Consider the following 20,276-nt stretch of genomic DNA (forward strand, 5'->3'; position numbering starts at 1 on the left):
ATTAGCACTGATTGTCTACCTTTCACCAATCAGGTAAAAAATTTAAAAGGGGGGGGGGGGGAACAGCCCTTATATTCATTCTTGGAAAATTGATCAGTTCTTTTCTGTGCCCCTATGCCATCTTGGCTGCAAATCCTGGAAGACCTGCTCTGTGCCTTGCAGGCCTTTTCCCACCTGGCCTGGGAAGTTGGGGCACTGAATGACTCCAGCTACAAAAGCTGAAGCTGCTGAACAGATTCTAGGGCTAGGGTACTGTTTAGGGGGTTTTGTTGTGGGGGAGGGGTTACTGTTCAGTTTTTTGTATCTTTATATTAGATCTCGTGATTTATGTGGAAATTGTTCAGTTTGGTTGTGTATTTTTTAATGTTTTCTTTATTGTTTATGACTATTTTTGTTATGTTTTAATTTATGTGCATATGGTTCTCGAATTTTTTTTCATATATACATTTTTAATCTTTTTTTAACATATCATTTTCAACAGTAATTAAACATACTTTTACATCTTATTCAAATTTTTGACTTCCATCAATCCTGTCTGAAAATTTTCCAATGTAATCTCTCAGTATGCATGTCTTATCTTCCCTATTACATTTCAAACTCATAACCAATATCTCTATCTTTTTCTACTTTGTAACACTTCGTATATTTCTCCTTACAAAACTTCTTGTAGTCCTACTAGCGTAATTTGTTGATTACAGTTGCTCTTCAAATAATTCATATACTTCTTCCAATTTTCTGTAAATCTCTGATCCCGCAGATTTCGAATCCTTCCTGTCATTTTGTCCAATTCTGCATTGTCCATTACTTTTGTCTGCCATTCTCCTTTCGTCAGAATTTCTTCTGGGCTAACAATACTCTTGCCACATATGGTTCTGGAATTTAATCAGAAGGAGTCAGAGACAAGGAAAAAGAATGCAGTCCTAAGTAGATTGGCTGAAAATAAGTCACACTGAACTCAATAAGTCACACTGAACTCAATGGGACTTCCTTCCATGTTTGCACATTTAGAACTGGGCTGTACAAATCCAAGAAAGATGCCAATGAAGGAGGGAATGTACCAAGTATTGGAGACTATAAATGGCATATGCAATCATAAGGGGGTAGGAATCCCCAGACTAGGGATCCAGCAGTTTAGAATGATTTCCACACTGTTCTTCGCCACCCATGTGATTCCTGTATTGCAGGGGCTGGATGATGCTCGGGGTTCCCTCCAACTCTTTAATTCTTTGATTCTATGAAATGTACAGCTGTTGCTCGTCTGTTTCCAAGACCCTGAAGAACTTTCCTCAAAGGACTGGTTGTGCTGCTGTTTTCACAGTACTCAAACTACATTGTTTTGTAGTTGTGATTCAGGAAATGCTATTTCCCTTCTCTCCACGGCTATTGTGAAGGCTGCACTGAATGTGGCTTTATGACCTCCACACTCATCCATGTGCTAAAACATGCATCATGTGATGCTAATTCCTTCCACACATGTGTGCTATTATGTGAACTTTTTAAAAGCAAGTTTTCCACATTGTATCACTCATGAATGAGAGCACTCCTACGGCTTTTTTTAAAAGGTTGAAAACTAGCAAGGTTGCCCACTCCCAACACAGGAATGCTTTATGTTTTTATAGGCATTTCTTTTGCTTTTTAAAAATGTAATTGTTAAAACTGGCTACATGTTTTCCCCTCTCCAGTGTTTGCCCAGGCTCACATTCCCTCACTGTTTTTATATAACGGTGGAGAAACAGAAGTTGATCTATTTCTTCTGGAGCGAAGCTATTCCATTAAATGTACAAAGCGATAGGATCAATCGGCTCTAGAATGTATTTGCCACAAGGAGAAAAATGCAGGATTTTAAATCATTTGGACTTAACAGGAAAATTTGGGCCAACTACCAAAGGCAGAGGAGACCTTAAAATTATCAGACTGTGGAACACATTCAAGAAAAATGATGTGTCTCATCTGTTGGGTCATTTAGAACAAAGCCCTGGAGAGAGTCTTCTCTGTGCAATAATCCTGCTCTGGCAAATGTATGGAAAAGATGACCTAATGCTCAGGAATCAAAGTACCATAGAGAGAAATGAATTATGCTGTATTATTGCAAAGCACTCAAGACGTCTGTTGCATTCTGCCCAGGGATGGAAAAATTATGTGCTGTATAAATGCTTACCATTTAAGGCTGCAATCTCAAGCTGCATACTGTACTCTGAAACTGTTCTGCTGCCTTCTGTAGAACTGCTCTTGAGTTAGTGATTTGAGGTTGTCCCCTTAAGCCTAAATCTCACTGCCTGGCTTTTCTAGAGAGCTGGAAAGAGTCTTTCCCCTATGTAACCTGTCATATCAATGCCAGGATTATTCAGAGCAACAGAATTGAAGGAGTTACAGCCCGATATTATGGACAACAGTCTGATGGCACTGTTGTTGTTGTTTAGTCGTGTCCAACTCTTCATGACCCCATGGACCAAAGCACGCCAGGCACTCCTGTCTTCCACTGCCTCCCACAGTTTGGTCAAACTCTGACGGCACTACTTCTGCTAAAACAGTATCCTGGGCAATGCAGCACAAGTTGGAAAAAACTTCATGTTCAAGAGTAGTAAACCTTTGACTCTGACAGAGGCATCAGTTTGGGCACTGTTGCAGATTTAATACTGGTCCAGTGGACCAGTGATTTAATGGTCTTATGTTCCTAAACAGCTCCAATGGAAAATGTAAACATTTACATGACTGGGCAAGTTCCACCACTGCTGATAATTTTTTGCCCGTTGATTTGTGAATGAGTGCTGCAAATGCCTCAGTGTAATGGTTTATAGCAGAGGTACCCAATCTTTTTGGGCCCATTGAGGGCACCACAAGATGCCCATTTCACAAAAGAAAAACTGGTGACGCTCAGAGCTGCTTCCTAACAGACAAAACACCAAGACACCCATCCAAAAAATACAACCCCAATCAAACAACAAGAATGTCAAAAATACTCAGTGTTAAAAATAAAAAACTGGACCTTAGTGGCTTCCAAGGAGCATATCTGAGTGTGTTGTGGTGCTTGCAGGCACCGCATTGTGGGCCCCAGGTTGATAGCAATTTCCCTTGACCTTTTTGTGTCTTAATTTTAGCACATACATGAGGCTTATTACAAAACTTAAATAAAAAGAAAATGAATTATGGTACTACTGGAGCAGCCCACCTTAGTTAAAACCCTGTTGTGGGTCACATGACCCACCAGTTGAAGCAAAATGGTTTAGGTGGTTGGTATGCTGTATTTTAAGGGATGCGGGTGGCGCTGTGGGTTAAACCACAGAGCCTAGGACTTGCCGATCAGAAGGGTGGTGGTTCAAATCCCCACGACGGGGTGAGCTCCCGTTGCTCGGTCCCTGCTCCTGCCAACCTAGCAGTTCGAAAGCAAGTAGTGCAAGTAGATAAATAGGTACCGCTCCAGCGGGAAGGTAAACAGCGTTTCCATGTGCTGCTCTGGTTCGCCAGAAGCGGCTTAGTCATGCTGGCCACATGACCTGGAAGCTGTACGCTGTCTCCCTCAGCCAATAAAGCAAGATGAGTGCCGCAACCCCAGAGTCAGTCACAACTGGACCTAATGGTCAGGGGTCCCTTTACCTTTATGTTGTATTTACTGCCATTGTATCACCGTGCTGTGTTCAAAATCCAACTAAAGCTTAGGCAAGTATAGATTAGGGCAGTGGCTGTCCATTTGGTCTTTGTAAGACCACAGTGTGGCGTCAGAGCATGCTGGCTGACTGAAGGTATAGCTGTGGCACAGTTATACACCACAGCTGTCAAGCCAGCTGTCACAACAAAAGTCCCCTTTGCCTCATATTTTTTCTTTCCTTCAAAATATGTGCGTTGCTTACTTTGAGGGAGAAAATATTTCAATGTAATACCTTTAGCTGTTCTTATCAGCACAACATGTCAAGGCAATTTCACCTTTTACGAGAACAGACTTGCTGGCCTGACTAATCTGCCATGCAAAACGGTTTATGTCTGCAAGCTGAGATGTCCTTCTGCTGCTGACCCACTGCCATTACGAAAGTACATTTTGGGATGTTAGCAGACTGCACCAGAAAGCACACCATTGTAAAGCAAACAGTTAATGTGCAGCCATCTGAAGGCAGACTAAATGTGAATGCCTGTTTTACAACTTTTTAAAGGCAGTTTTGTGACACAGCCATGATACTGGACAGTAGTAACACGTTCTCTTTTGTTTTTAAAGAAAAAGATTAAAACCTGTATAATCTGAAACCTATGTCAAAAATGCCAGTTCCAACCGTATGATCAAAAGCTTCCCTCTTAGGGCTGAACTACAGATTAAACAAAAGAGCCATGACTGGGTGCTGTGCATGTCATGTTGAGTTCCTTGCAGGAAAGGTTGGCTATACATGTAGTAATAAATAGGCAGATATTATTGCCAATAGAATTGGCAGCTGAGGCTTTGGAGGGAGAACATAAGAAGAGTCTGAATCAGGCCAATTTTCCATCAGACCCAGCATCCTGTTCTTAGAGTGGCCAACCAGATGCCAGCAGGAAACATGGAAGCAGGATCAAACTGCAAGAGCACTCTCCCCTTGTCTTTGGATTCCAGCTATTGCACTGGCATTCAGAAGCATTACTTGCTCCAATGGTGGAGTCAGAACAAGCCATCATAGCTAATAGCCATTAATAGCCCTATCCTGCATGAATTTGTCCGACCCTCTTTTAAACCTATCCATTGCCTCCAGTGGAACTGATTTCCATAGTTTTAACCATGCATTGCACAAACAAGTGCTTTCTTTTATCTGTTCTGGATTTTCCAACTTTCAGCATCCATGAATTCTAGTGATTTGAGAGAGGGAGAAACATGCATCATTTCACCAGCTTCTATTTCTCATTTTCCTCTCCACGTTTTACCTCGCCAAACACTGCAACCATTCCTCCCAGGGGAGTCAATCTGTTCCCTAAAACCCTAGGTCACTTTGGTTGCCATTTTCTGTCCCTTTTCCATCTCTGTAATATTCTTTAGAGAAAGGCCCTTAAGAGATGATAAGGTAAAGGGACCCCTGACCATTAGGTCCAGTCGTGGCCGACTCTGGGGTTGCGGCGCTCATCTCGCTTTATTGACTGAGGAAGCCAGCGTACAGCTTCCGGGTCATGTGGCCAGCATGACTAAGCCACTTCTGGCAAACCAGAGCAGCACTCGAAAACGCCGTTTACCTTCCCGCCGGAGCAGTACCTATTTATCTACTTGCACTTTGACATACTTTTGAAATGCTAGATTGGCAGGAGCAGGGACCAAGGAATGGGAGCTCACACCATTGCGGGGATTCAAACCACCAACCTTCTGATCGGCAAGTCCTAGGCTCAGTGGTTTAGACCACAGCGCCACCCGCGTCCCTAAGAGATGATAAACAAACACTTTAAAAGTAGGGTGGAGGTGTGAATGTTGTGAATGCCGCTCACCTATTTCAATCCGTTTGCTTCGCAGCTGCCAAGCAAAGAGATGAGTCTTTGCTCCAAAAATCTCACAGCCCTACCTACATGCAGTGACAGGAAGCAACAGGAAATGGACAGAGGCAAGAAAGTGATTCAGCATTTATCAGAATCAAAGAATGTTGAGGGTAAAGAAGATTTTTTTAATATACTGTAATAATAAAAAAAACCTGGAAGTTATTCTCTTTAAATTAGCAGGCCCTTCTTCACCCTAATGGTGGAACTTAAAGGCGTTAGACAGAGTGTAACTTTCCCTTTTCTACTTATATAATTGCCACAGGGATAAAGCAGCAAATCACATCAAATGCACATCCAGGTTTCCTTGCCAGAATGGTAAAAATAGTTGTTTTCAGGCACTAAGAATCTGTGAATAATTAACTTTTGCAGGGGATGCATTGAAGCTGTGACCTCCCCTTCCCTCATTAGAATACAGATAGAATATATAGAGAGAGGCAGGGTTCCTGATCATGTGCAGAGAGCTGTAGATGTGTACAGCTGGATGCTATGAAACTTCTAGTGATACATGTGGGGCTAGACCATCCCCACCCACATTTGTTAGCCTTGGATTTAGCATAGCTCAAGAGGGGCAAATATAGTGCCTTAAAGGCTAAGAAATTTATGATAGCCCACATTTTCCCTAGGCAACAGCCTGCTTCATCAGATGCAGCTGAGGAAGTAGGCTATAGCATAAAGGAGCTCATGCCACAATCAGCTGTTGTACCTGCAGTGCCCAAGCTGCAACAAACTGGCATGGCTCTGCTTCTGAAATAACAGGAAAATTAGTGCCAAGGTATGTGTAATATTGGGAAACCCTTGAATGATCTCCCAACTTTCTTTTTCAGCTAAACACTGCTGCAGGAAGAAGAGAAAGGTCCTAATTTGGTCAAGGAAGTGGCATAAAGGCTGGGTGTGTTTAATCCTCCCTGCTCTCTTTTCCTCGTGCTTCCTGGGAGGAAAAAAAAATACAGGAAGAAATTTAAACTAGCAAACATCAATTCTGAGCAGCAAAAAGATTCAGGGAATGTTAAAAAGCTCCATCCTCATTGCTCCTTCCCCAGTCCAATGAGCAGAGCCCCCCCCCCAACGGATATATTTAGCTAAAACAAAAAAACCAGAACAAAACATCAAGAGATCAGTCACAGATCTCTTCTGGCAAAACACATAGTTTGGCCCTGAGTTTCTAGCACACTAAAGGCTTTGCGTCAGGAGTTTGATTCTCTTTCCGCCCGTGTCAAATTCCATATACAGACATAATCTGGAGTGCTGCTTCAGGCAGAGAGATTCTACTGCCCATAGACTAGCAATGGAGAGTAAATACTCAGTGCACTCTAATTTCATTGTACTGTATCTTCTTGCTGAATTCTCCCCACAACCACCCCCAGTTCTGCTGGAAATCCTTGTTGGGTGTCTCCTTCCCCACCCCAGATAAATAAACTGTATAACAGATAGATTTCTGATCTGTTCCCTGCCTAAACTTCAGTTTAAAGATCCCTCAATTTTACTGGTACATTATCACCCACACATGTGATTTTTTAAAAGATTACTTAGATCATCCATCCCTGAAGATTTCAGTGTGACTTGAAAGTTTTCATTACCATTTTGTATGCTAAAAGGCCCTACTTGGAGTAGGACCAGGGATCCCCAGGTTCAAATCACCACTCAGCCCCAAAGCTGGGTGTGTAACCTTCAGCTAGTCACTATCTTTCAGCCTAGGCTACCTTGCAGGGTTGTCATAAGCAAAGAATTGGGAGAAGAACCATGAACTCCACCCAGAATTTGTCAGATGAAGGGCAAGATAAAAGCTGAGTGGGAAACCAATGAATTAATTGCTCAGTGAGCCTTATCTGCACTACCCTTTCACACTGGAGACTCCAATTTCCTCCTTTTGACATTCCTTTTGTCCATCTACATGTTTCCCAACCTAGCATCTGAGATATCTAGCTCATTCATCCCTCCTCTCGTTTTTGCTAATGGAAGGAGCAGCACAATAACTCACAGGCCTTGCTTTTACTCTGGGAAGTGAAATGTGGATTTAGAATTATGGTAACCTTCCTTGCTTGGCAGTCAGTGTCACTGTTTTGCGAGCTAGAGTCCAAAGTGATTTGGTTTGCTTTCTTTGCAGTTTATACAAGTTCAAGTCAAATTCTTCTCTAAGCTATGCAGCTCATGGGGGTGAGGGAGCTAAGTCATTCTGGCTGTGTCCATGGGCCCCCATCAAAAAATTAAAAATAAATACATAGCAAACTGAGGTTCTGCTCCCTCTCTAACAAAAGGCCTGGCTACGCCCATGGCTGTGTCTGTGTTTGTGAATAATAATGGATCTGTACAGCCACCTGCATTTTTGGTATGTGGCTTAGGGGGCAGCCATGATGAGTCTCCTGCACTTTGAAATTCACTATTAAACCACTGAGTAGTAGGATATGGTTGCAGAACGCAAACATGGGGCAGGATATTTGAACTCCTATCGTTTGTTTGTTTGTTTAATAAAATGTGCATGTCACTTGATTGTAGAAAAAAATCTCAAAGAGGTTTAAAAGAGAAGCCATGCAGGGACATGCTCTTTTCGATGATTCATTTTTTATTAAGATTTTAAACAAAGACCCTGCTACAGCTTACTTTATTCTTTGGCAGCACATTCAATAGTGCTGCCCTGGTTTGCAAGGTCACGATGACACACCCATTGGACAGAGAATGCCCTTGGGCTATTCTTTTTGTTTCCTATCTGCATACTTCTATATTGCAGAAACACCGTTATTTTTAAAAGAAAACCAGAAACAATTGATTCAATGGTTTAAAAATTGGTAACAGGGACATTATAGCTGAAGTTAGTACAGTATCCATTTAATAGTTTCCTCTAAAATAGATTTAGAATGGTGGTGCATTTTCTGATCCTTGTTCCTTTCAGTTCCTGGACATCCTCCCCCGTTACAGTAAAGTAGAAAACCAGTAACCTTATATTTGTATGTCTAACCAACATTAAGGAAGTAAAACATCTGGAAGGACTGAAACGCGTAAGTCATAGCTAACCTTTCTTCAACATTTGAGGAAACTGATCTCAAGAGCCCCTCCAAAACTTATTCATTTTTATTGGGTCAAAAGATAAACATTCGAGCTAAGCCTACATACATTGACCTGATGATAATAAGTCCCCACTGAACTGAATGGGGATCACTTCTGCATAGGTTGTGCTGTCAGGCACATATTGGCTAAATGAAGGGGTTTTCAGAACTAGTAAGCAAAACAAGCAATGGTGGAAGTAGTGAAGAATGCCTTCTGGCTTCTAATGTAAAAGTGGTCTAGAAAGGCCTTACTTCTGAGCAGACGTTGTCAGGATTATGCTAGTTACAGGTTTTCTGCTCACTTGCCCTAGGGACAACACAGCTGTGTTCACACTCCTGTTTGCTGTGCACTTGCTGCGTTTTCATACATCAAATGATGTTATTCAAAATGCATGTGTATCCTAACAAAATACAGTGGTACCTCAGGTTACATACACTTCAGGTTACGGACTCCGCTAACCCAGAAATAGTACCTCGGGTTAAGAACTTTGCTTCAGGATGAGAACAGAAATCATGCTCCGGCGGCACGGCAGCAGCAGGAGGCCCCATTAGCTAAAGTGGTGCTTCAGGTTAAGAACAGTTTCAGGTTAAGAACGGACCTCCGGAGTGAATTAAGTACTTATGAATACCTTTGCATAGGGTAAAAGGCATTTCCCCACTGTCAGGGACTCAGCGGGAGCGCAGGGAGGAGAGGAGATGGAAAGCGAGGGGGAGCAATCCGAGGGCAGCGTAGGAGAATATGACAGCAGCCCGATAGATTCCATGAGCCTCTCCAGCGAATCGGAAGATTCACAGAAGGGGGCGCCGATGGGCAGGGCAAGGGGCGACCCAAGGGGGACACCCCAGAAGCAAGGGGCCAGCGGGGACTCCCAGAGCACCAGTTGCAAATCAGGACCAGCTTCCCCACCAGAGCGTAGTGGGGGGGAGGAGTCCCAGGTGTCAGAGCCCACATATGCACCACCAGCGAGAGAAGATGAGTCAGGGTGGACCACGCCTCCATCGGAGAGCGAGTTAACGGTTAAGAGGAAAGTTGCAGGCTGGGCGCGCGCGCCAAGTTCAAAGGTACAGGCGAGCGGCACAGAAGGTAGCCCGGATAGGGAACCAGGTCCTAAAGCCCGCCGGAAGGAGGGGCAAGAATCGTCAGGGTCAGCGTCAGAGGAGTCGAGGAAGGATGAGACCCTAGCGGGCAGGAGGGCCCAGAGGAGAAAGGAATTTAGGAAGAGGTGGAGCAAAGCGAGAGTCTTAAACTGGTGTGGAGGGGGAGGAGACTCAGACAGGACTTCGCCGGTCTAAGCTCGGGACGTAGAGCTGCACGCTGCGGCTTTGAAATGGAGACTGAATCTCAATAAAGACTTTTGTACATAACTACAGCCTAGCGTTGGTCCTCTGTGAGCTGGGACCTGGAGGCAGCTCTGACAGTAAGTCCTGTCTCAAATTTCAAAGAACCTCGCAACGTGAGAGGACGCAGCGAGGGGCGAAGATTGGTGCTTCGCGAGCTCACAAAAGCAGCACAAGATGACTACAGAAGAACGACTGGCAGCTTTGCAAGAAGCCGTGGTACAACTTCACGCAGAAATACGAGCGGCAAGGAGGAGAGAAGAGGAATCAGATGCTGTCTGCAGGGATCTGCAAAACAGGTTGGAAATGTTGACTAAACAGGGGCCACCGGCAGCCAAATCAGAAGGGATCGGGCTCGGGAAGAGAGGGGGGAGCCTGGTGTCGCATTTCGATGGGAGTCTGCAGCAATATCCTAACTTCAGAGCAGACGTAGTTTTTGCGCTAAAGTTGCTGGAGAAGGACTTTAGAGATGAGCAGGAGAAAGTAGGCTTCATACTAACGCATCTCCATGGAGAAGCTAAAGCGTGGTTGCGCAATCTGTGGAGAGATAATGATCCAGCCCTCCAAAACGCAAAAGCCTTCATTAAGGCGATGGACGATTGTTTTTTATCGGAGATAGATGTCGATGTCGCTAGAAAAGAGATTCACGGTCTGAAACAAGGCAGAGCCACTGTAAGGCAATATCATTCCCGCTTTTTTGCATTGGTCAACGCGCTGGGATGGGAAAAAGACTCAGCGTCCGTCAGGGACCTGTTCTGGGAGGGGCTGAACGGGGCTGTGAAAGACGAAATCGCAAGGGGGGAGAGGCCACGGAGCACTCAAGAAGTGGTCCAGAAGGCGTTGACGATTGGTGTGCGGCTGGAAGAACGTCCCTGGAGCAAAGATGAAGGGCGTTGGGGACGCACGGCAGCAAGGGCACCTCCTTTCTTTCCCAGAGACTCAGCGCGCGCTCAATCCACGCCTCCACTGGGAGGGGGAGAGGAGCCGATGGAGATAGGTGGTGCCAAGGCTCAGTCAGCGACCAGAGCCCTCACACCAGGAGCAGCCAAGGTGAAGCCTCCTAGAGGGAACAGGAAGTGTTACATCTGCGAAAGTGCTCAGCATATGGCAAAAGAGTGCCCCCAGAGGCTCCACAAGCACAATGCAGCCTCAGCAAAAGTAACAGAAGCAGCTCAGCAGAGGGAACCGCAGCAGGGAAACGACGAAGTCTGGCTGGAAGCAGAGCCGCTGGGGCCCAGCCAGACGAATCAGTGAAGCAGTCCCCAGGAATCTTACAGCCCACAGACCCCCTCCCGCCCAAACCAGTGGTGCAGCTCACCGCAACACTCCAGCTTCCCAATGGGCTCACCATGGAAGTGCCTATTACCATTGACTCTGGTAGCAATGCAGACTTTATGGGGGTGGATTTCATCAAGCAACATAGCATAGCGCTCCTGCCTGCCACGATGCCCCTGAAAGTAGTGACAGTCGATGGAAGAGAATTGCTGGGGGGACAGGTGGTACAGCAAACGCCGCCAATGGTGATGCGCCTTGGAAATCACCGCGAAGTCATCAGCTTCAACGTCACCCAACTGTCAGACACGCCCATAGTGTTGGGCATGAGCTGGTTGGACAGGCACAGCCCGGCATTGGCATGGTACCAGCGTAAATTGACCTTCTGCTCCTCCTACTGCGCAGAACATTGCATCATGACTAACCAGGAGGACGAGGGGCAAGAGGATGACCCACAGCTACAACTGGGCATGCTGCAAGCTGTACCCGACAAGTACAAGGCGTTTTTGGAGGTCTTCTGCGAGAAGGAAGCGGACAAGCTGCCTCCCCACAGACCCTACGACTGCAAGATTGACCTCCTGCCGGGGGCAACGCTGCCGACCGGAAAACTGTACTCCATGTCTGAAGACGAACTGCAAGAGCTCAGGGAGTTCATAGATCACAATTTGAAGCGGGGATTCATCCGAGAATCCAAAGCAGTGGGGGGCAGTCCTGTTTTCTTTGTGAAGAAAAAAGACACGCCCCAGAAGAGGCTTGTAGTTGATTTCAGAATTTTAAATTCGAAAACCAAGCCCACAGCTTTCCCGATGCCCAAGATCGACGACTTGCTCGCGACGGTGAGAAAGGGACGCATCTTCACCAAGCTGGATCTACGAGGGGCGTACAATCTTATACGCATGCGGGAGGGCGACGAGTGGAAGACGGCCATGTTCACGCCCTTGGGCACCTATGAGTATAGGGTTATGCCTTTCGGTTTACAAAATGGCTCCCACTGCTTCCAAGCCTTCATGCATCACGTGTTAGCGGGGCTCCTATACAAGAAGTGCGTCTGCTTCCTGGACGACATTCTGATCTTCTCGGAATCGCAGGAGGCTCACGAGAGAGATGTCAAGGAAGTCCTGCAAAGACTACGGGAGCACAGGCTTTACGCCAAACTGGAGAAATGCCAGTTCGACATGACGGAGGTGGATTTCCTGGGCTACAAGCTGTCCGACAAGGGAATCGCCATGGACAGCGCCAAGGTACGATCAGTACTGGACTGGAAGAGCCCGCGCAATCGGAAGGAGGTCCAGAGGTTTGTCGGCTTTGCTAACTTTTATCGCAAGTTCATCAAGGGTTTCGCTATGCAGACGGCGGCCATCACGGACACCCTCAGCTCCAAGAAGAAGAAGTTCATCTGGACGGACCAGGCGGAGCAGTCCTTTCAGAAACTCAAGCGTCTTTTCGCTTCCGAGGAACAACTGCTGCATGTGAACCCCAGCAAGCCCATGAGGGTGGAGACGGATGCCTCCGACAGAGCCGTGGGGGCAGTCCTGTTGCAGCGAGACCCTCAAGGGGATTGGAGGCCGTGTGCTTTCTACTCCAGGAAGCTCAGCAAGTCGGAGCAGAACTACACCATCTGGGACAGAGAGTTGCTGGCCATTCATGCAGCATTCAAGGCGTGGCGGCACTTCCTCATCGGAGCCAAACACACGGTGCAAGTTCGCACGGACCATAAGAACCTGGAGTACTGGCGTACGGCGCGGTTCCTGAACCAGAGACACATCCGCTGGGCGGAGTTCTTTGCGGATTTCGACTTCAGGATAGAATATATCCCCGGAGACAACAACGTCATGGCTGATGCGCTATCCAGGAAGCCGCAGTATCTGGAGGAAGCAGCACCGGTAGCGGCCAAACACATTTTCGCACCCAAGGCGTGGGCATGCGCTTCTGCCACAATAGACCTGGAAGCGATACGGCGCGAGCTGCGAACAGATTCCTTCGCGCGCTCCAAGATGGAGGAGGTGCGCAGCGGCACGGCAAAGGACGACGAGTTCCAGATACGCGACGGACTGCTCCTCCGCAAGGGGGCCATCTACGTACCGGGAGATGAACTCCGCGCGACAGTACTGCAACAGCTACACGACGCACCCAGCGCCGGACATTTCGGCAGGGAAAAGACAGTGGAATTAGTAGCCAGAGACTTTTGGTGGCCCAAGATGCGGGGAGAAGTCGCGGAATACGTCACGAGGTGCGACACCTGCCAAAGGGCCAAGCCAGTACACAGACCGCCGGCGGGACTGTTAGAACCGCTACAGACCCCGTCCGAACCGTGGGAGAGGGTAGCCTTGGACTTTGTCACTGACCTGCCCAGCTCGAGGGGCAAAACAGCAGTACTTGTGGTAGTCGACATGTTCACCAAGATGGCGCACTTCATTCCTTGCGCGAAGGTGGCCACAACGGAACAGACAGCCAAGCTGTTCATAGACCACATGTTCAAGGTACACGGCCTGCCACGGTCTATCCTGTCTGACAGGGGGCGCCAGTTCATCTCGAGTTTCTGGCGGAAGCTGATGGGGATCCTGAACGTCAAGGTCAACCTAGCGTCGGCAAGACACCCGCAGACCAACGGACAAGCGGAGAGGGTCAACGCCGTCATGCAGCAGTACCTGAGATGTTACGCCAACCAGCAGCCCTCGACCTGGGTGGACTATCTGCCCCTGGCCGAGTTTGCCTACAACAACACACAACACGTGTCCACGGGGGTGACACCGTTTTTTGCCAACCACGGGCGACATCCCAGGACCTTCCCGGGCTTAGAGAAAGAGGGGGAGGGGGAGCCACAGGGAGCAGAGGCATTGGCAGAGGAGTTACAGGAGGTCCATGAACAGCTCCGTAGACAGTTAGACCTAGCAAAACACGTATACAAGATGCAAGCAGACAAACACAGAAGAGTGGGGGAGGACATACGGGTAGGGGACTGGGTCTGGTTAGCGGCCCAGGCAGTGCCGGCCAGGTCCTTAGCTAAGAAGAAGCTAGGACACAAGCAGTTGGGTCCTTACCTAGTCGAGGCACAGATCAACCCAGTGGCTTTCCGTTTGACACTACCGGAGGGTTCCAGAATGCACCCGGTCTTTCATAGATCGGTGCTAACGCCCTACAAGGCACCTCACAGGTTTCAGGAGCCAGGAACAGCTCCCAGTCCGCTTAGAGATGCACCCATGACAGGGGGGTCGCCGAGGGCGGGGCCACTCAACGAGGTGACGGAGATTTTGGACTCGAGATGGGGGGAAGAGGGAGTCGAATATCTCATCGCAAGGGAAGGTGCCCCGGCCAGCGCCAACAGCTGGGTGCCGTACTATGCGGTGGAGGAGCACTACCTCAAAGACGAGTTCCACGCACTCTTCCCACACAGGCCCATGCCGGAGGATTATTTTGACGAATATCTTTTCACCCCCACACTCTCAGCCAGTACGTTTCAGGGGTTCTCCTCGGTTGAGGAGACGGTTCCAGAGACTACCTCGCCGGAGGGGTCGGTCTCAGACTTGGGTGCGGAGCGCTCTTATTGGTGGGACACTCAACCCGAGGAGGAGTGGCGCAGGAGACTGCTCAGAGGGCCCTGGCACGCAGACTACCCAGAGGAAATGGGGGAACAAGGGGGCATGGACGGGTTGGGGGAGGATCCTGGTTTCGAGCACGCCGGCAACGAGATGGAAGCGGAGGAGAGCGACGTCGATGTACCCGTCACGGACTGGCAGCATGCCAGGGGGGAAGACCGGTATCCGGCATGCACCCCCACAGCATTGGAGCACCCGGAACCCACGCCAGAGGAGGGGGAGGGGGGAAGGGGGGGCTTCGAGGGGGGGATGGATGTCAGGGACTCAGCGGGAGCGCAGGGAGGAGAGGAGATGGAAAGCGAGGGGGAGCAATCCGAGGGCAGCGTAGGAGAATATGACAGCAGCCCGATAGATTCCATGAGCCTCTCCAGCGAATCGGAAGATTCACAGAAGGGGGCGCCGATGGGCAGGGCAAGGGGCGACCCAAGGGGGACACCCCAGAAGCAAGGGGCCAGCGGGGACTCCCAGAGCACCAGTTGCAAATCAGGACCAGCTTCCCCACCAGAGCGTAGTGGGGGGGAGGAGTCCCAGGTGTCAGAGCCCACATATGCACCACCAGCGAGAGAAGATGAGTCAGGGTGGACCACGCCTCCATCGGAGAGCGAGTTAACGGTTAAGAGGAAAGTTGCAGGCTGGGCGCGCGCGCCAAGTTCAAAGGTACAGGCGAGCGGCACAGAAGGTAGCCCGGATAGGGAACCAGGTCCTAAAGCCCGCCGGAAGGAGGGGCAAGAATCGTCAGGGTCAGCGTCAGAGGAGTCGAGGAAGGATGAGACCCTAGCGGGCAGGAGGGCCCAGAGGAGAAAGGAATTTAGGAAGAGGTGGAGCAAAGCGAGAGTCTTAAACTGGTGTGGAGGGGGAGGAGACTCAGACAGGACTTCGCCGGTCTAAGCTCGGGACGTAGAGCTGCACGCTGCGGCTTTGAAATGGAGACTGAATCTCAATAAAGACTTTTGTACATAACTACAGCCTAGCGTTGGTCCTCTGTGAGCTGGGACCTGGAGGCAGCTCTGACACCCACCCTATCAATGCCCCCTGGTGTGTATACAAACAGGAACGAATCTGACACTAATGAAGCTGTGCTGATGTGAACAGCTGGGGGGAAGGGAAGAGCTGTGAAGCACATGGAGATGGGGAAGCAACTTCACTGTGTTCTAAGGAGGCAACATGAATACACTCCATAAGACTGAACCCCCATTAACAAGAGGCTTCTCTCTTAGCACAATTCCATATCTTGCTTTCACTTTGAAGTCTCAGTTACTCCTAACAGCAATAAAGCTGTAATCATCACTTCTATTGTTATGTAGTGAAGTTTCACCCTGGGCCAGCAGGGGGATACTGTATATAGTTTTCACTCAGGTCTGTAGATAGTTTTCACTCAGGTCCACGTCAGTTATTTTAGGCGGGAAACGCTGGGCTGTTGTTGCTACAATGTTGACAGCCGGCTGCCTATAAAAGCAGGCCGGCTGAGCTGTTTGCAGTCAGTTCTATTCCAGCTTACAAAATAAAGAGCGACTTGGAGAAATCGCTGTGTCGTCTGCTATGTCAACCCACAACTTAACATCTATCAGTTTCTATACTCAGTGGCGTAGCGTGGGGGGTGCAGGGCGGGCCAGCTGCACCGGGCGCAACATTGGGGGGGGGGCGCTCGAACTTGCAGCTCTCTGTCCCTACCTGGCTCTCACTCTCTCTCTCACTGCAGTGCTGGCTGTGCGAATCCGATCCGAGCTGCTGAGTCACCGCCCACTGTGGAGGGGGAGGGTGCCAGGCTTGTGTTGCGGTACGGAGTTGAGAGCGAGGGAGGGACTATCTGGGGGAGGGACAGTGCAGCGGCCGCCCAGCGCAGCGCTGAGCGTGGGAGAACCACACCCGACCAGCCCAGGCAGCAGCAAGAAGAAGCTGGCAGCGGCGGCAGGTTAGGGGTTAGGGGTGCAAATTACTTGCCTTGCCGCGGGTTAGGGGGCGCAAATTACTTGCCTTGCCCTGGGTGCTGACAACCCACGCTACGCCACTGTCTATACTGAACTTACAGTAACAAAGAGGATCTCTTCTTACCAATTACCTCCACAAAAGGAGGACATTCACTTGGCACTTGAAATTTAATTTATAGCAATGCTTACTGATTTGCAACTGAAAGTAAGAAGTGAAATGTTCAAGGGAGAAAATATATGTGTGTCATTTTAAAGCCTTGGGATGGTCTTTCTTGTGTAAACAGCCAGTGATTTTATCTGGATGCTGCTGAACTGGAGGTATAAATCTATCCTTCAAAATGAGTCAGAGTGAATCATCAAAGTTTACTGCTAGGGAGCTATTATAGATTAGGACGAACCCAACACTGAGTCCTGCAACAGAAACATATGCAGCATGGAATGCACTAACAACAAACCAGTTTACTAAATTGTTTTCATAAAGAGTTGTAAATGAATAGAGGTTATCAAATCTGTAATCTTATTCTGCAATTCATATTGTTCTGCACTTCCCACCACCACAAACCATGGTGTATTCAGGGAAGGACTTATTGGGATTGAAGTCTAAGCCCTCCCAAACAAGAAGTAATAATGTAAGCTACAATAATAAGGACATCATATGTGTTAGATTTGCTATATAGCTTGCTTTTATAATCCACATTAAACTGTATGTATAAATTAAATTTATGGATTGTTAATTGCTGTGTTTTAAGATCCTAACTTTCCTTTTTTGAATAGAGAAAAGTTCAGAATGGGGCTTTCTGACCTCACTGCCCCACACCAACATGTGCTCCTAGAGGTTGGGGGGCCTTTGGGCATGATATAGGGTATGATGCAGGGGATTGCAGATGGCAGAATTAAAGGAAACTATGGAATTGTTATCAGAGGATTGATTTCCATTCCATAAGTGGGATGAATAAGCAAACATGAGCAATTTTCACTCATGGTTACATCAGAATTCTTCAAAATCCCTGTTGAGGAACCAAATCTATATATTTATATCTTTGGGAATCCACATGGAATGAAGCTTTAGAAGGCAACCGAGATGTCTTTTCATGGGAAATTGACTCATCCTGGCCACAGCTGTGAGTTTCTAAGGCTATGCTTTCAGCTTTTGGGAGAACTGATACTGCTTTAAAGACCAGCATGCATGATTGCCAAAGTTCTTGTCTGATGCCCCCTGCTCAACTTGTATATTTTTATGCTTACAAAAAATACACAAGCTTCTCAAAAGGGAACTCAACTCTGTAGCAGCTGGAGTTTCCTACTGCTTAGAGAAATGGGAAGCATCACAACACATTTTGTAACACCATCTGTCTAGTTTTCAAAGCTTGAGCAGCTGTTAGATAGGGTTTCTAATTGTGATGTGGAAATTTGTGCGCAAACCAAACCTGCAATCAAGGCAATCCACTTAGAAAACCTTGTTGAATAACTTTTTTAAAAAAGCACCTTTCCTCAACCTGATTCCTGCCAGATGTTGTTGAACTACAATTCCTATCAGCCCTAGCATGACCAATGATCAGGGATGATAGGAGATGTACTCCAAAATATCGGGGGGAGGCACCAGTTTGGGGAAGGATGCTTTAAAATGACACAGTCATTTCCAAATCAGTGTTCCAAGCAGCAAACTCAAAATTCATATCATATTCATACCGGAAATGGGATGCTTCCAGATATTCCCTTGATGTCTACCCCACAGCATACAACATATTTTGGCCAACACAGCCAGCATGTTTATACTACAGATTTGGTGATAAGAAGCAAGCAATCTCACAGCAGCATTGCTGATTAATCCTGCTTGACAAACTATTTGTGTTACTAAGTGCAAACAGTGCTGTGTGAGTAAAACCCTGCTTATGGCTTACTCACATCTCGGGAGATAAAGTGATAACATAAAGAAAAGTCCTAAAACGCCTTGGGCTTATGCTGATTCTAAGATGGTCATGAACTATTTCTAAATTTGCACTTAACAAAACATATGCTAAGCACCATGTGCTGGTTTAATGCAGAATTAAGGATAATATGTCCATAAAATGCTTCACCCAATATATTTACCTTGTTTCAAAGGCATATAAAGAATATGAAGTGGCAAGTACCTGTCTTCAGACAGTCTCTCAACATATGAGTATCACAGTTTTTAAATGTTTGGCAGGTAGTCCAGTATTTTTAAATACTCTTTATGTCACTTTGAGACATTTATGTAAAAAGCAATGCAAAAATGTAATAAACAATTTCCCCAGATTATTTACTACTGCATTTTATGCAATATAGTTTATAATCAACAAGAAATGGTAGATAAGTAGCTACTTTCCTTTTGTGTGATGCTGTTAAACTGGAATAATGGAGATATAAACTGAAAGTAACACTGACACAGATATATGTCAACTGTTTAAAAAGGCGAGGAGGACCTAATCATAACAAAATACTTTCATTGCAAAACCCTTGTTGCAGTAAATGGCTGAAAGGGGAGGTTTTTTCCCAATAAAGCCCAACTCTGTGTATTGTACCACCCTGAATATAGCCCATATGGAGAAGAGGTTGTATCAGGAGGAAGTATGTCTTAAGGACTTCTTTGCATTAACGTTTATGGGCATGATTAAAACCAGGCTCATTTTTGTCAACCTTTATATACTGCTCTGTGGTGTGAGTATTTGTGAAAACATTAACCATGTGCCCAATTTCCTTTGTAATAAATTGTCAGGGAACTGACATCAAAGGGAGAAACGGAGGCAGGGCACCAGAGCGATACCGGGGAGGGAACCAGCAGAGGGGAAGGATTTCAGCGTGACACCAATAGAGAGGATAGGGAGATGGAGGAGGCGGTGTCAGGGCTCCAAGACCCTTCAAGCGAAACTAGCGGAGAGAGTGCTGGCATGCCCCTGCCTTCCCCTTACTTGCGCAGACGCGTTCCGCGCAGAGAACATAGGAGGAGACTTGGGGTCAAACAGCTTTTATGCTGGAAGAGATTCAAGAAACGCCCATTGACGGATTCTGCAAGTGACTAACAGGTCACGGAGGGCGAGCTCTAACCCTAAACTTGGTTGAGCAAACGATCTAACTGAAGTAGAGGCAGTTTACACACGAGTAACCCACCCGTAACCATTGTAGCAATCCGTCAATCCCTTGCTGTTACTCGTGAGTAAGCAGTGGAAACATGAGTCAGACTGGAGGTGCCGGGGCAGTGGAGCCAGCTGCGGAGGCGCAGGACCTGGTGAAAAGGAACCAGGAGCTGGAACGGCATGTAGCACTGCTGATGGCGCAGCTGGACGAGAGGCGCACCCAGGACGCGCAGGTGAGACCCACCCCAGTGGCAAAAAAGGTGCCCGGACTGGTACACAAATTTGGGGGAAAGCCCCAAGAATATAATGGATTCCGGACAGAAATAGAGTACGCACTGCAGCTGCAGCATGATGACTTTGCTGACAAGGCAGCGCAGGTGGCGTATATCGTGGGGCACCTTGAGGGCAGCGCGAGGGAATGAGTTAGACCCCTAATGGCCACGCACAACCCCGCCATGAAGGACGTCCGGAAGTTTCTTCAGGCAATGGACGCTATGTATTCAAGCCAATTGGGGGAGAGTGTCACCC

The 20,276-nt window shown here is 47.5% G+C and overlaps 1 protein-coding gene and 2 long non-coding RNA genes across 7 annotated transcripts in view; 2 read left to right on the top strand and 1 right to left on the bottom strand.

The window, feature by feature from the left end:
* Positions 1 to 8,483, top strand: part of LOC307199096 (integrin beta-1-like) — a 36,784-nt gene extending 28,301 nt beyond the window's left edge. For 2 of the 5 annotated variants that reach the window (XM_079946729.1, XM_079946731.1), the window contains one exon: positions 5,456 to 5,582. In XM_079946729.1, coding sequence (XP_079802855.1) covers positions 5,456 to 5,474 — 19 coding nt within the window. In that variant the 3' untranslated portion in view covers positions 5,475 to 5,582. Of the gene's footprint in view, positions 1 to 5,455; positions 5,589 to 6,101; positions 6,251 to 6,302; positions 6,461 to 8,365 lie in introns of those variants that run through there. The other 3 variants (XM_079946728.1, XM_079946726.1, XM_079946727.1) reach the window with 3 other exon arrangements.
* The window catches only part of LOC307199367, a 63,866-nt gene that overhangs the window by 34,083 nt on the left and 9,507 nt on the right, over positions 1 to 20,276 (bottom strand). The window lies entirely within an intron of this gene.
* LOC307199384 lies at positions 16,891 to 19,316 on the top strand. Its single transcript, XR_013831953.1, has 2 exons — positions 16,891 to 16,971; positions 17,646 to 19,316. It is a non-coding gene; the product is annotated as an uncharacterized lncRNA (long non-coding RNA).

Source organism: Podarcis cretensis (assembly GCF_951804945.1).
Source record: "Podarcis cretensis genome assembly, chromosome: 12".
In the NCBI taxonomy this organism is placed as follows: Eukaryota; Metazoa; Chordata; class Lepidosauria; order Squamata; family Lacertidae; genus Podarcis; species Podarcis cretensis.